The 15,276-nt window shown below is 36.3% G+C and overlaps 1 protein-coding gene across 3 annotated transcripts in view; it reads right to left on the reverse strand.

Annotated features, from left to right (window-relative positions):
* Window positions 1–220: 220 nt before the first annotated feature.
* Window positions 221–15,276, reverse strand: part of STK39 (serine/threonine kinase 39) — a 103,623-nt gene continuing 88,567 nt past the window's right edge. For 2 of the 3 annotated variants that reach the window (XM_014954431.1, XM_014954433.1), the window contains exons 16-17: window positions 5,766–5,830; window positions 221–1,716 (exon numbers count right to left, since the gene is read on the reverse strand). In XM_014954431.1, the coding sequence (XP_014809917.1) occupies window positions 1,642–1,716; window positions 5,766–5,830 (140 nt within the window). In that variant the 3' untranslated portion in view covers window positions 221–1,641. The remainder of the gene's footprint in view (window positions 1,717–5,765; window positions 5,831–15,276) is intronic. The other variant, XM_014954432.1, reaches the window with a different exon arrangement.

Raw genomic sequence — 15,276 nt, forward strand, 5'->3', positions numbered from 1 at the left:
ATGGCGTATGCAAAGTACTGGAACGCAAGCGGTCAAGAGCAACCCTCTCCTGTGAGCGAGCAAGTGGTGTTTTCTCCCCTTTTCCTCCCCAACATGAGGAACCAGGTCCCTTGTGCCAGTGTCACTCATAAACTAAATAAGGGCAGCAGACATTTATAACATCACTCTGCCACACAGCCACCAAAACACACACACAGCATGCTAATTCAAAATACAAATCTGTTTGTGCAATACACTTTTATTTTTATTTTATTTTTTTAACCTTTGCAGTCATCTTGGAGTAATCATCATGTAAACAGTAGGATGGGATGGGATTACATTAAGTCGTACGCAAATGGCTCTAGAACACCTCAACGATTATGACAAGGCATTATAAATAACTTCTCTTAATAATATATATTTGCCGTTTTCAGTACATTAAAGAGCTGCCGTTTATCTAGGATTAGCTAGGAAGTAGTTTAAGTTGTAACCTCTGAGAAACATGTCTCCAGATTTGAAAGTCTTTCTAAGATTCACTAGCTCCATAACATCTATGTCACAGGTTAAGCATAAGACTACTTGGGTCAGAAGTGTTTTCTTTGTAACAGAGTTTTACTTGATCATTGCACAAAGCCCTATTATTTTCACTCCACCTTCGTATTTTGCAGAACTTCCAGTAAGGCTTCAGTTCCATTCTTCAAGTTTTTATCACCTGTATGAAACCGGTTTCTATCATTAAGGATAAGTTGGGTAAAAGATGGACACAGTAAGCAGTCTACCTTAACAACAACAGTTCAAAGTAGTTCTAGCTCATAGACTCCCCAATAAAGCACAGTCAAAATACTCTAACACCTTTGCTACTGTAGAACCCCTCCTTGCTCACATAACTATATATATTTATAGATATTGTACCATATGTATGGTACTTCTAGAAAATGGAGATTTTTTATTTAAGCAGCCTCAGGCACATTCTTAAAACATTAATGTCTGCAAGGCACCTCCCACTCCCTTGACAATCAGTTTGTGGACTGGTTTTTAGACACACAACCAACAAAAGCTTGCTAATAACTAATTAATTAAAAAAAAAAAACAACCCTAGAAGTTACCAAATACTTCAAAGATATACCTGATTTTTTTTTTAAATAATGGGAGATTAACTGCAAATAGCACATAATCAAGTCAAATCATTTTCTTATTACTAGGATGTGTAATGCATAAATATATGAAAAATAAAATTCACAGTTTTAAAACTAGAATTCAAGTTTGGCTAATAATTCTTAACTTTTATATTTATGTTAATTTCTAAATATAACAGAACAGAGGCAGTATTATCAACCACAAGTACAGGTAAAATAGTATCACTCAAAGTTTATGAAAGAAGTAAGCTTGATAGAAAATTCCTTTTGTAACCAATAAATACAGCCACCTGAGTGCATTTCCACAGGCTTTTCACTTAGGGGGAATCCAAATCAACTGCTAAGAGACATTTAGTAGCATTTTGAATGTTAGCAGCAGCGGTGTAGCTGTGGGCTTTGCTTGTTCTGACTTTGTGAATTGCTAGAGAATGAAGCAGAACTCAGTGTGTGGTGCATTAATTTTCCTTTGCATCTAAGCCGGACTCTTCGCAATCTCACAATTCAGCTTGGGGTCAAGGGACAGACATCAGCTGACACTTAACTGAGCAAACCCAATCAGTTTCACTTCATCAGGAATCTCAGTGCCATCACAGCCAGAGGCCTGCAAGTACAAACAGAAATGTTTAGTATGTCAGGCTACAAAGCAGGGTTTGACAGTCACGTTATAAATTTTCCTGTTAACACCTAGTCAGCAAACAGCTTACTTGAAGGAAAGCTTTCAGACTGCTTGGTGTATCCTCTGCCAGACTCAGCCAACAGCATCCTTAATTTTAGCAAACTCTTTCAATCAATATTAAAAATTATGAAAAAAATACTGGGAAATTAACACTTGAAGACCCAAATTCTTTAACCAAAACTTTCCGGACTGGAGCCAAGTTTGCTTTTCCATGCGAGCATGCTGTTTCCACTTGTGAAGTGAATAATAATCTACATGTATAAAATCCACCTTTTAACATTGTCTTGTAGACATCAAAGGTCTTATGAGTCCAGCTATCAAGTCTGTTTGGAATACCAACCAACTGAATTTTTAAACAAGAGATTGAAGCAGTCTATGAATAGTCATAATATTTGCAGAAGGACAGCTCCATTCTGACTGTACAATCTAGTACTTAAAATTGTATAGTTGAGATTCTCCAGCAAAGTCTATGCCAGTACAAACCAGCAAAAGTGATCAGTTCCTTTTACACAAATAATGATAAAAATATAAAACCACCTTGGCTCGGGACTGAACTGTTCCTTTAGGTCTGCTTCAAAAAATTATACGTGCTGTAGGCAAAATATTTTTATATTTTTGGTTTTAAATACAAAACTTGCTTCTGTAGGACAGAAGTGACTACATTTTTATTAAAGTTTTTATGCATTCTCCACCATGCATATTTCACGTTTAAATCAAAATAATAATACAATTGGATGAATGGTGTGTAATGGTAAATTACTTATGACACATGCCTTCAGACTCTTTGGCATATCCCCACAAAAAACATCAGAACAACTGGTTCACCCTATAAAAATCCTCTTGATCCTTTTATGCATTGGTAGCAGTTGAACCCTTTAGTAGAACTGGTTTGTGTATATGCACTACAAGGGAAAGAGCTCTCAGATTGGGCACAAAAGGTGCACCAAGTGACATTATCCACTGAGTTTTCATGACAAAAAATAAACTCACTTGATACTTGTGGAAGCATTATATCAGGCTGCTCCCTTGAATCTACTTTGATCAGACATAGAGAACAGAAGTTCTGTCTTTAGAGAGTATCTCACAGGTCTTATCCCACTGAAGCAGCAAGTTAAAGGCCTGAGATCATCACCATCGGTTACTATTAAGTTATCTCAATGGGTTTTGGATTGGTAATTTACTAAATAAATGGAGTTTGAATTTTGCACTTGGAATACCACGATAAAAAGAGCTAATATTATTAACATCTTTCTACGCTCTAGCTAGCTATCAATCTCCTCAAAGCCATGCTAAGTAGCAGATCTAGATGCATATAGATTTTTACATGCCTTCCCTATCAATATTGTCCAATATTTAATGCACCTGGAACCATCAGTTTATATTTTGTGCTTAGCATAAGTACAACTACTTATACACAAACTGCAATGTACAAGTAAAGCTCTTAGTATTTACAATTCACTGTTTAAGTGACTGAAAGCATTCTTTCATTAATGTTTTTTTCCTCCTTTTTTTATATGAAAAATTCCTTACATAAAATGCAAATTATGCTGCACAATAATTTTGTGTTTCCTTGAGTGTTGCCAAGATTACTTGTGTATTAAAGCAGCTTCTTTCCCAAAGTGCGGACAGCTGGATCCTGCCGGGAAGTCATTACTCTGTGTTTGCCAAGACAACTAAGGCAGGTTTAATACCACGTATGTTCTGTAGAATGACATCATTGTAAGATCAAAGATACGCTGTCCTCAAACCGGGACACACTGTTAAAAAGCATGAAAGAGGGAGATCAAACCTTAAAGACAGATTCATCCAGACACCTCACTTCAATAACTTTCTTTACCATTTTTGCAATAATTAAAGACAAAAATTGTGAAGACATAAGTTGCTGTTCTTTTCTCCCCAAAGATGAAAACACTTGCTGTTTGAATGGAAATACTATATACTACCAAAAACAATCTGCAAGCAGTGGGATACTAACCAGATTTCCTGTCCACAAATAGTAGTAACTAATCCTAGACTACAGAGCACTTTTCAATTGACTTCTCTGACTGGATATAGGATTAGCTACATTTAGACTTTGGATCCCCATGAAATATTTACCAACAGAATGTGCTTTAATCAAGTTGTACACAAGTGCTGTCAAATTCAGTGAGACCTTGCTAAGAGGTAACAAACACTCAGTAGAGCATACAAACAAGTGACAGAGTTCTCCTAGGCAACAATTCATTTAGGAACTCCACTACACAATATAGAAACAGGCAGAAACAGAACATGTATTAAATTAATCCAAGGATAACAATAAATTAGGATACTTCTTGTTACATTCTTTTGCCTGGAAGTAAGGAACTAATGCAGGAAACCTATGTTAAAAATATTAGAAAGAAACTCAGGTTAAATATTAACCTCAGGAATTGTTATCTAGCTGATGTAACTTACCTTGAGAAGCAACAAAGACACTGATTTGGGATTGTCTATAATTCTGATTATGGTAAGGAGTAGGATTATAACATCATTCACTTGCTGGAATCAGAAATACCATGTGACATTGACTGCACACCAGCCATAAATCAAACTGAATCACAGAAATACCCCAACCTAAATTTTCAAGTGAATTTGTTTTCAGCATACATAAACATTAACTGGATGCTATGGGATATTATATTTTGGAATTTCAAGCCTCTATTTTAAGTACGTGAACTAGAAACCCAGACTTCTACAGAGCCTCTGGAGTATCTATATATCTGAATGCTCTTGGTGAGATGCCACTGAGTATACAATAAAGCTAAGTCAGATGTTTAGACAGAAAGAACACAGATCAGCTGCAAAGAGAGAAGCATCAGCCTTTAAGCTAAATTTAGATAGTAAGAGCCACAGAAACAAAACAATTTGAGTTACGTGTCCTTATTCCCCCATCCCAGCCCCCTCCCAAAAGAAATGGGTAAGACCATAGAGGAAAAATTAGTCCAAATTATTTGGTCGGTTTAAACTACTCAAATCTGTATTTTAAAAAATGACATGGGAAGAATAATCCTGAATTGATACATTATTATCAACTAGGTCACATACTCTCTAAAAATGGTTCTATACAGCCCATATGAAGCAGCTGCTATTATAAACAAAGCTATGATTCTGGAGCCCTACTTATCTAACAGACATTCAATCTAGTCTTTCACATGCGGCTGAGTCACTCTCCGCAAGGGGTGCTGAAAGCTAATTGGCGAGAGTTTGGCATTTACATAACTAATCATTCAATAGCCTTAGGTATGTACATTTTTCAACTTCATTTTAGCAAGAAATAAAAACAAATACAGCACTCTGAATTAAGTTTTTGCTGCGTAAAGTTATTAATATTAAATTAGATCTATCATGATAGCATCATAATAGACCAAAAGTAGGACCCGTGGTCCAGGACAGAAAAAGCCGAACAGAAAACAGTCCCAGGCCCAAAACCATGGTCTTATGTTGTATATACAGAAGATAGAAGTGGGGAAGGAGAAACAGTAATACAGTGGGAGCAAGATCAACTTGCAAATGCGGATGGTCAATTCAAAGAAGGTTGAAAGAAAGAACTAAGGAGAAGGAAGCAGTGGAGAGGGAGACCTGAATGCAAGAAAAATGGTGGCAGGCACTGGAAATAACATATTGGGATTGGAATGAGATGTCCTTTAGCAGTGGACACTTCAGCCAGGACAGATCTGAGGGAGTGGGGGTGGGGGGAGTTAACCTAACAACTAGTTTTCTCTGCTTTACTTGCTTTAACCTCCTTCCCCCTGCACAGTTATGGAGCGGTGTGACTGCAAACACCCCTAGTGTCCTGTCAAAACAGGGGTTAGGTTTCTTCTCTCACATGTGGCAGTTTCAATAATCTTATCTCTCAACACATTTATTCAGCAAAGTAGCTGTAAATGAGATAAAATGCAGTCTCTGTGTGCGTACTGTAATAATTAGTTTGTTTCTTCCCTTCACATTTTACTTACCAACTTAAAAGTCAATGTTTTCAAGGCCTTTGGATCATCTACTATCTTCTGTAAGTTAGCAGCAACTGCAAAATAAAACATGAAAAAATACGATTTACAGAAATCGCACTCAATGTGACATCAAACCTCATGTTGAATCTTCCACTTAATTCTGCACACACAGATGTAAATCACTGCCTGAATCATTTAATCAGTCTCTAGCTGTCATTTGAAAGTCACAGGCTGGTTGGGCCGCCATAAATCCTGCCTCCTTTCTTTTGCAATTGCTGTACTCTGTGCCTATGTGAACTGACGCAGGAGGAAAACCTGCCCAAACACCAAATGACTAAAAAAACTGAACTACTAATTTTCAGCTCAGCCTATTCCATAAACAATTAACAATCACACAAATGCAAGAAAAATGGGAGAATCACATAGCCAAGGATAAGCTGACGACTTGTCATGATTCTACTATAGCTAGGGCCACCATCACATGTTTCTAGGAGAAAGCTGAGCTCACTCTAACTTCTGTTAGGCTTTATGTATGTGCTTCTTTCCCTTTTTGGCCTGGCATTAGTACCACAGAGACTCTCAGTGTTCTGTTACTGCTCACTACCAAAAGAAAAATGACCAAAAATAAGAGAGTGATACAAAAGGAGCTAGGAGCTGATCTTCAAACTACTCTCTCAGTAAGTGTGACCAAGATTTGTGATGTAAGAACAATAAACACTTTTCTAGATCTACAGAGCCCAAATACCCAGAGAAGGAAGCTGTATGCCATAACAGAAGTAGCAGGAAGGGAATAATTTACTCCTTGAAAACGGAGGAGGCAGGAAAATAATAAACCCTTTTTCTATCACAACACCAAAGTCACACTTTTAATTTGTATACTTTTAATAACACTGCTACCATTAATCTGGACCAAACAATTGGCTGCTTTCAGCTTTGTATGTTTACTAAACTTGCTCCCCAGCTTTGCACAGCTAACTATGACCAAACCATTAAGAGCCTTTGTTCAAAACTGACTTATGAGGACAAGATGTCATCAACAGGAAATCAGCATGAGATAAGAGACTTTGCACTGGGCAGAGCTGACAGACAAAGAATTTTAAAAGGAAATAAACAAGTATTAAGTAGCAAAAATTTCTTAATTCACTGAGTAAGTACGTACCATAAAGCAGAGAAAAAAGAAAACAGATATTCTCCATAAATAATACTTTCCACAGACTTCATAAGGTGGAAGATGCAGAGCGAACATTTGCATGGAGAATGTGCTGCTATACTGCTATAAACTCAGGTTCCTACTTCCTCCATTTTCTAACATCAAGATAAAATTTTCACTCCTACCATATAGGATTACCTGTGTAGTAACAGAAAGTGGCCTCACAGGCGGAAGTACAGTATTTAGCAAAGGAATTTAGAGAAGTAAACAATTAGGCCAATCTACCACGGCTAAATGCAAATTAAAATATTTAGGGTCTCATTTTCTTTATACCACTGAAATAGCACCAAGGATTGTTTATACATGTGTAACAAGTTTGACCATGGATGAAAGGGTGTTTGAAACTAAAAACAAGCCTTAAAAAGCAAGAACAAGGTACATTTTGTAGAGTACACTTTTTGGAAAGAAAAAAATTTAACCTTCACAGTTAAATGAACTCAACTATAAGACTAAAATAGGAAGTCTTTCTGTTTTTAAAGCTTTATTATTCATAATCCTCTTTATTCTACTCATTACAAACTTTTATTCTAATCACACGATTCACTTCCACAATCAATAAGTAAATTGTATTGCAATACCTACTACCTGATAAATTACATGCAAATACATATAATGCTTTTCATTACAATTAATACTTAGAACCTCACTCATAAGCAAAAAGGAGTGTTTAACCTCATAGTTCCTGAAGCCAGGATAGAATAGCTTCAATTTTTTATGTCTTAAAAATCTATAAAATAGGATCAGGCACTCAACAGCAGCTCTGGGTTATCCAAATCCCCGTAAAACGTGTCTTAGGAAAAAAAAAGAACGAACAAGTCCTCCAGCTAGTGTTAGTAGCTGGCTTCACTGAAATGGAGACACAGTGTTACAAAACCATATAGAAGTTGGGTCCTAAATCCAAAGATTTGAACCTCACCTATTATAAAATGTTACAAAAAGATGAACTTCAAATGCATACATCTTCAAGAGGGGCTGACTTTCATTTAATGCTGTGCAGCAACAGAACTAAAGGAAGTCAGCGTAACTGCTTGGCTATTTCACCTGAATGCAAAAAACTTTCAGCTGTCCTCAGGCAAAGTTACTATTCCTGCACTTGCAAACAGCAGCCCATTATCAGTAAACATTTTAATGAACTATCATACAGTAGAAAGTAGTACTGAGGACTTCACAAGTAGTATTAAAATCTTAAAAAATGCTAACCTTCCTGCTGATTCTTTACCAGGAAGAAATTAGAATTTTCAAAGCAAAAATAGAAAAAGATAAACCAGTGCTATATGTAGGTAGTTAATTCTAATGACTTTTTTTTTTTTAGTTGATTAAACAACATAACAGAAAGGAGCGATATTTCAGATGGATATCATTCTTTAACAACTGCTTTTCAAAGAACAATTCTCACTAAAAGGCTACAGGGACACAGTTTTATTTGTTTGCTTGTCCTTACTTTTAACACAAACACAAGCCAAAACCTCTTACATATAAAACGCTAGAGAAGCATCTGAAGCAAGCATATGAAATATGCTTTATTTTTGCTTCTCTGACAGGTCATAACTAGAGTGGGACATGTTTAATCAAAGAGAAGATTAGAAGGATTAAGGGAGTAATGCCAGATGTTTTCAGGCTATGCATGAAAATGAGAAAGCAGACCTGCAAAGAGTCCATAACAGAAGAATACAAGTTTACATAAAAAAACCAGTCACACCTGCAGTTTCCTACAGAGTTTTTTCCTACAGTATTTTCAATTTCAATTACATTTAGCATTTTTCAAGCAAAACTAGTATTTCACCTGCGACTTCTGGCACACTCTTTTACATTTTTTGGTCTTTAAAAAATGGCAATAAAAATGATTTTCCCAAAATAATGTCATTAATCCCATTCAATCAAGCCGCCATGAATACAAATTCCCCCAATGGCCTGCTCTTTCTGCAATAACTGAAAGTAAAAGTAATTAACATCAACTACGAATCAAATATGTGTGCATAATTACCTAGAAAAACCATACCGTCCTGTTGGTATCTTTTTCCTTTTTCTTACTCCCTGCTTTTTTTTTGGCTAGGTCTTGTCCCTATTTAGACTGAAAGGTCAACAACTAGAGGCAACTGTCTGAATTTGGATACCTAAGTCTGTGTTTCAGGGAACCACTTAAAATATGGTTTGGTTGGCTGGATTTTTGGTTGGTTGGTTTTGGGGGTTTTTTGGTGTTGGGTTTTTTTTGTTGTTGTTGTTTGTTTTGGGTTTTTGTTTTATTTTTAGGTATGAGACAATCATTATCCTTTTCACCTTAGTGCAAGCCAAAGGTTCTAGGACCTCAACAAGTACATAGCACTGGGTATGTCTCCTTCTGCTTACACATCTTGAAGATCTGGGCTCAAATGGTAACGAGAATCTTCTGGGGCCTGATATAGTCAGCTAGGAAAAACAGCAGTAACCCATGAACTGCAGGTGTCCATGTCATCTCTAGTTTAGTTAACTTCCTTTAGAAATAAAGCCTACAGCACAGGCAGAAGCCCTTTCAGTTGAAAGCCCTACCGGAAAACCAGCCTGCAATGCCTTCCAATTATTTCTGCAGAAAGTTTGGGGATCCCATCTTAACTACAGTTAAGAGATCCTCAAAATTACAAGCAGAACAGCATACTCTAGAGTGGAATACTCATCCTACTTTAAATGCAATTAATTTAAGCTATCAGTTGCATTCAATATACCTGACTTACCACTCTTACGAATATACTATACATACAAATGTAGGACTATTACTAAGTCTACACAGGGTTGACCACTAAGTATGCAAAGTTTCCTTGAAAGACACAGAGAAATACATGTCAGACGTATGTTCACAAGAGTAAACAATGTTCTCACATACAAGCAGTTGCTGCTATTGTTCAGCCCTATTCAGAATTATTGATCACATCAGGCAAGCAAGAAAAACAATTAAGTGGAACTGCTATTAGGCTTTACTGATTAACATCTCCCCCAGCTACTAAATGTAGGCTCTTTTCATCAAGGAAAATTATTTACTAGGTTGACACTCACTAACCTCGTAGTACAGCTGATATACAAAGTTTTAATTTGGCTAAAATACAAAAAATGAGCATAAGTTTCTAAATGCAGATGAACCCAACCACATCTGCAAACACTAAGGAGGAAAATAACCACCCAGTCTCACCACCTCTCCCTTCCCCGTGCTCCCAACAATTCTTCTGTTGCATCTCTGTGAACAATGTCAATTTAATACAGTAATGCTCTCTTTCAAGTGAAAAGGAGTTTCACATTAGGAGCTTCTAGAGAGGTAGGAATTGCTCTCTCCACTGATACTTAAGCTATTTAGAAAAGTGAGAGCGTTGTAAAATATATGTCTCTGGATTCTATTTACACCTTATCTCTAAGTTAAGTATACTACAGTTCCTAATGACAAACCCATTTTTCTTTGAAGTGCTCTGAAGTCATGCCTTGGATGTTTCCTGAAATTCATAGTAGATTAGTTTGCCTGCAAGCAGCCCTAATTGACAATTTCAAATCCTGTTGGGAATTCACTGTTTCTACACAGCCTGGACATACTAGACTAAACTTTATTTTGCAGAGTGTTATCTGAAGATCTTATGGCCATGCTCCTATAAAAGTCAGAAGAAACATGAACATGGTAACTGCAGGAAAAAATTAAGTGGTGATGGAAAAACCTTTGCCAGCAGTAACCTCAAGTAAATAGAATATACTTCAAATCATGCCTTGGAGGAAAAGCCCTCTTCAAATGTTAGCAGCAGTTAGCACAATAGGCTTTTTGTTGTTTACAACAATAATTGAGGTGCCGTTCTGCTTTCTTCAGAAGGCTTCTGAAGGACATATAATCAACCTATGTACCACATATCATTCCAGGTTCTTTTGCAGGTTTTGCTCAGTGACAAATGGTTGTGCCACTCTGTCAAAATAAGTGTCAGCACTTGTGGAACATGCAAAAGCCAAACTCAGCATATAAATACAACACAGGCTGCTAATTGCACATGTAATAAATGAACAAAAAGAAACCCCACATAACTACAGTCTTCTAGCATGCATATTTATGTAGAATATACTAGGAATCATTCTGCTATATGACAATTTTGGCCAACCCCATCAATTATAATTTTCAAATAAATGATCAATATAAGCTGAGGTAACAGAACAAAAAAGGCCATCTTCAAGATCACAAAAAAATACAATATAAGAGAATAACCATATTTTGGGCAGTCTAAATAGCTGTTTTGCTCCTATAATGAGACAGGACTCTGCCTGGTTATTTAAAATTCTTAACACAGCATGAAACCTAACCCTAATGGTTTCTGAACAGGGAAAACTTCTGGAAAAGTTGAAATTAATGAGACAGTAAATAAAGCTATATGAAGTACAGTAGAACTATTTCCAGTACAATGCGGACCCAGCTAACTGAGCCGGAGCCATCTGGCACAAACACAGACACAAGCAGAATCTAAAGCTTGAGATGATATTTCTGGGATGCTCTCAAAAGAATAATGATTCATCTGCTTTTCCATTTTGAAAAGAGTGGATGGGGAACCTCGAACAGTATGCTTAGGTTCAACAATTTGCAAAGCTATTGCATATTCTAATCCTGAAACTCAGATATGAGGAAAGGGAAAACATTATTCAGGCACCAAATTACTGTCCAAAAAAAACCTGAAAAATTGTAAGCTCTGAGAAAATTAAAAAATATTTTTAATAAGTGAAAAGTAATATAATTTTTATGTAGTCCACAACTCAGCCTATAAGAAATAGCCACCTTCAACCGCTCCTTACCTCATCAACAGTATTGCTGTTAGAGGCCAAACTCAAAGCTGCACAGATTTATTGGCTTTTCTCCTGATTGTTTCAAATATTACCTTTTCCCCAACTGTAGGCAGTTATTTTGCCATTTTCACCTGATACATAGAGTTCTACATAATTAACTGCCTTGGGAGTTTGCTGATTTGAGGATTAATGCTGTATTCTCCTGTATGGGTCTTAGGAAGCAGGATGCCTGAATGACAGGGAATACTTTTCAATGGAATTATCACTCCTGAAAATTCAGCTGCTGGTAGGGCTTTCCTCTAAAGGGCTGAATTTATTATGCACGGTCTTGAGGTGGTTTCACATATTGCAAGAGGTTCACTGCAACATATATACATTCATTTATATTTCATACTGCACAGTGGTTTCCATGCATTTGTAAGTTCATAATAAAATCAAAACTAAGTTTTAAACCCTAGCTAGTATTGGATTATAGCATATTATGCCAACCGTCAAAGCAATCAACCTTTAGAACTTTTGGTAACAATTCCTCCAGATCTCTGACTTTCTTATTATTAACTAATATTATCTTAGAGCTAACGAACTGTCTGCATGAAAGATTAAAAGGCTTTTTAAAGACCTTTTTGACCTCTCTTTTAAGTGCAGTGTGATTCCATTAGTTCACCCATTAAGGATGCTAGTCATAAAATCCCTTTTTTTGTTTATGTTGCTTGAGAACAGCAGCAAGGGAAATATTAAAGCATTTTGAGATCTGTGAAAGCTAACTAACAAGTGTTTATTGCTAGAGGACTGCAAGGAGCTAGACATGATTCTTATAAGAAAGAAATAAAAGAGAACAGAAAGATCAACAAGCCTGGCTTCTCTTCCAAAGAAGCTACTGGACACTGATAAGGGAGAAACATTAAAAACATTTAGAAATGTATTATTTATGAAGAGGCTGTCATTAGGAATTTATCAAAGAAAGATTAAGGCTCACAAATTTGTCTGAATTCTCAAAGTACATTGCCGAATCGGTAGATATAGATAAAGACAGTGGAAATTATCTCCATTTCAACATTTGATACTTTAATATCCAACAGCTTGATTTGCAGCCTTGCAATCAGAAAACACAGCTTGAAGAAGGACAACAGCTACAGGACAACGAAAGGCCATAGCAGATCTCACTTGAAATGAACACTGGGAGACTGTAAAAGGCCCCTTACAGCATCTTTACGAACAGGACTACAATTTCACAGTGCAATTCCCACTGTTTAAAGTAGTTATCAAAACCACTTGAGCCCTGTGGTTCATATGGGTTCTGAGCCCCAATACTGTATGTAAACATTGTAAACCCAGGAATTTATGCTGTTTCATGTGTGTATAAAGTACCAGGCACAAGGAAGAACTGTACCAAATAAAACCATCCTCACATCCTGAAGAACAGCCCAACATACAACAAAGAGGCAAGCAATACTTCAAATTGTACAGAATACTCATAAGTGCAGAGTATGCTACCCCTAGTGAGTACCAAAATCTGTGCTGATTTAACTTGGGTTTTAATTCATTTATTCTATACAGACAACCAGGGTTTAGGCTAGCATACATCTTTTTATACATTTTTAAGTAGATTAACTAGTAGTTTGGCATCAGGGCTATCTTGTTCCAAAATAGGAGGGGGGGAAATTGGGACCAAAGCTTTAATAACCAACCAGTTATGCCGCTATTCAAGAGTAGAACAGGCAAAGGCATGGAAGAGACATCAAGAGACACATATTCCTGATTGACCTCTACAGACAAATAAAGACCTTAAACATTTATCCTTGCTTGAACTGAAAAAATAAAAGAGTTTATAGAATAATATTAGACCTCAAATGTCTTCACATTAAGATCCACTAACATGGGGTATTAATACCCAGGGGTCACAGACAAAAACTGGAAAATGAAGGACTGAAAGTAATACACAAGATTTCATTTTTCTTTAGGTAGTTGATGGAAAAATTCCCACCCAACAGAAGCAGTATATTTTATGAAACAGGAGCACTGTAACAAAATGGAAGCCGAAACAAGTTAGTGCTAGAAATCTACCTATTTCGGTTCCAATAACACATTACTAAACTCCCAAATTCTCAATTATTTAGTACAGGTATCTGATCACAAGGTAGTGTTTGCATTCTACGATTTGAGCCAAAAAAAAACCAACCAAAAGAAAAATGACCGATAATGTGATACCTGTTTTTATTGATTAAATTAAAATATTAATATAACTGGCAAAGTGTACCTTTTCCCAGAAACTTATGAAAAAAATAGAAAGTTGATACTTCAGATTGATTTTTCCACCCCCAAAGTGTGTGAAGAACACTTAGGCAAACCACTGCACATTTTAAAAAAAAGTGTTATAGAAAGATAAGTAGGATATATTTGGATATTTAAATGTTTATCTATTTCAGACCTTGATTCTGCATGTGTCTACTGGGGTAGATTATCTAGGAAGATGAGGGAGTAGTACGTACAGGTTTCACAAATTTCCCTTCTTTTTGAGAAAAGCACTTTGATGATCCTCAGCATTCTAAACCTCAACATAGTCTCAAATGAACATTTAAAATAAAAATTTAGACCTGCTCTACAACAATTGCTAGTAGGGATATTTAACAAGCCTTAGATATTACAGTAAACTGTGCTCATAAATTCTCCATACAGAAGAATGAGTCAGAGTACAAGGTTGAAAAAATTGTTTGCCAGTGACTGAATGCAGAAAGCAAGCACTAGCTTTCAGACAAAGGTTTTGACAACAGTTTGATAGTCATCAAGATATTGAAGACAGCTCTAACAAATACCTTCATCATGCTGGATTAGAGTTGAAATGTAGGTCTATGCAGAAATAAGGCAGGTCACACTCTGCTATGCATATTATTACTCTGTAATCTCCTCTCCCCATCAGATCTTCACAACTCCTCCTGTCCTGAGTTCTGCTATGAATTATAGATATTGTTCTGACAAAACTATTAAGAAGATGAAATAGCAGCCAGGCTATTTCAATACCTTATATCTGAAACTTGAAACAAGGAAAAATATATTTAGAAAAGACTCCCTGGTGTGCAGGAGTTAGGTTCTGAAATGGACTACCTCTAGTTTGAAGAACCTCAATAAATCCTTATTTTGACACAGTAACCACTTGCAGAGAAGTGAATGCCAAGGAAACAAATAACAGCAACTAAATTACTACTGAAAAAAGGAACATTACTTACATTGCTGTCTTTGCAATTTCTGATTCAAATTCACAGTTGTCATCTTTTTTTTTTTGTTTTTAAACTAGAAAGGCCTTGAAACTACAATTCAGACTTATGAGGGCAGGGAACACACTTCAGGCCTAAGAGTTTATCACCAAGTATCTGGCTAAAACCAAGCTAATTCCATTAATAAACAGATGGATTTATTCCTCATTTACACAGGTAAGTAGGAACTGATAGACTGCATGCTGAAAAAAAAAAAAAAAAAAAAAAAGAAAAAAACTGTTTTTTAAGGCAAATGCCAATGCCCCCTTTTTTTTTTTCCCCTAAA

Source organism: Calidris pugnax, unplaced genomic scaffold, assembly GCF_001431845.1.
Source record: "Calidris pugnax isolate Ruff unplaced genomic scaffold, ASM143184v1 scaffold103, whole genome shotgun sequence".
Classification (NCBI taxonomy): Eukaryota; Metazoa; Chordata; class Aves; order Charadriiformes; family Scolopacidae; genus Calidris; species Calidris pugnax.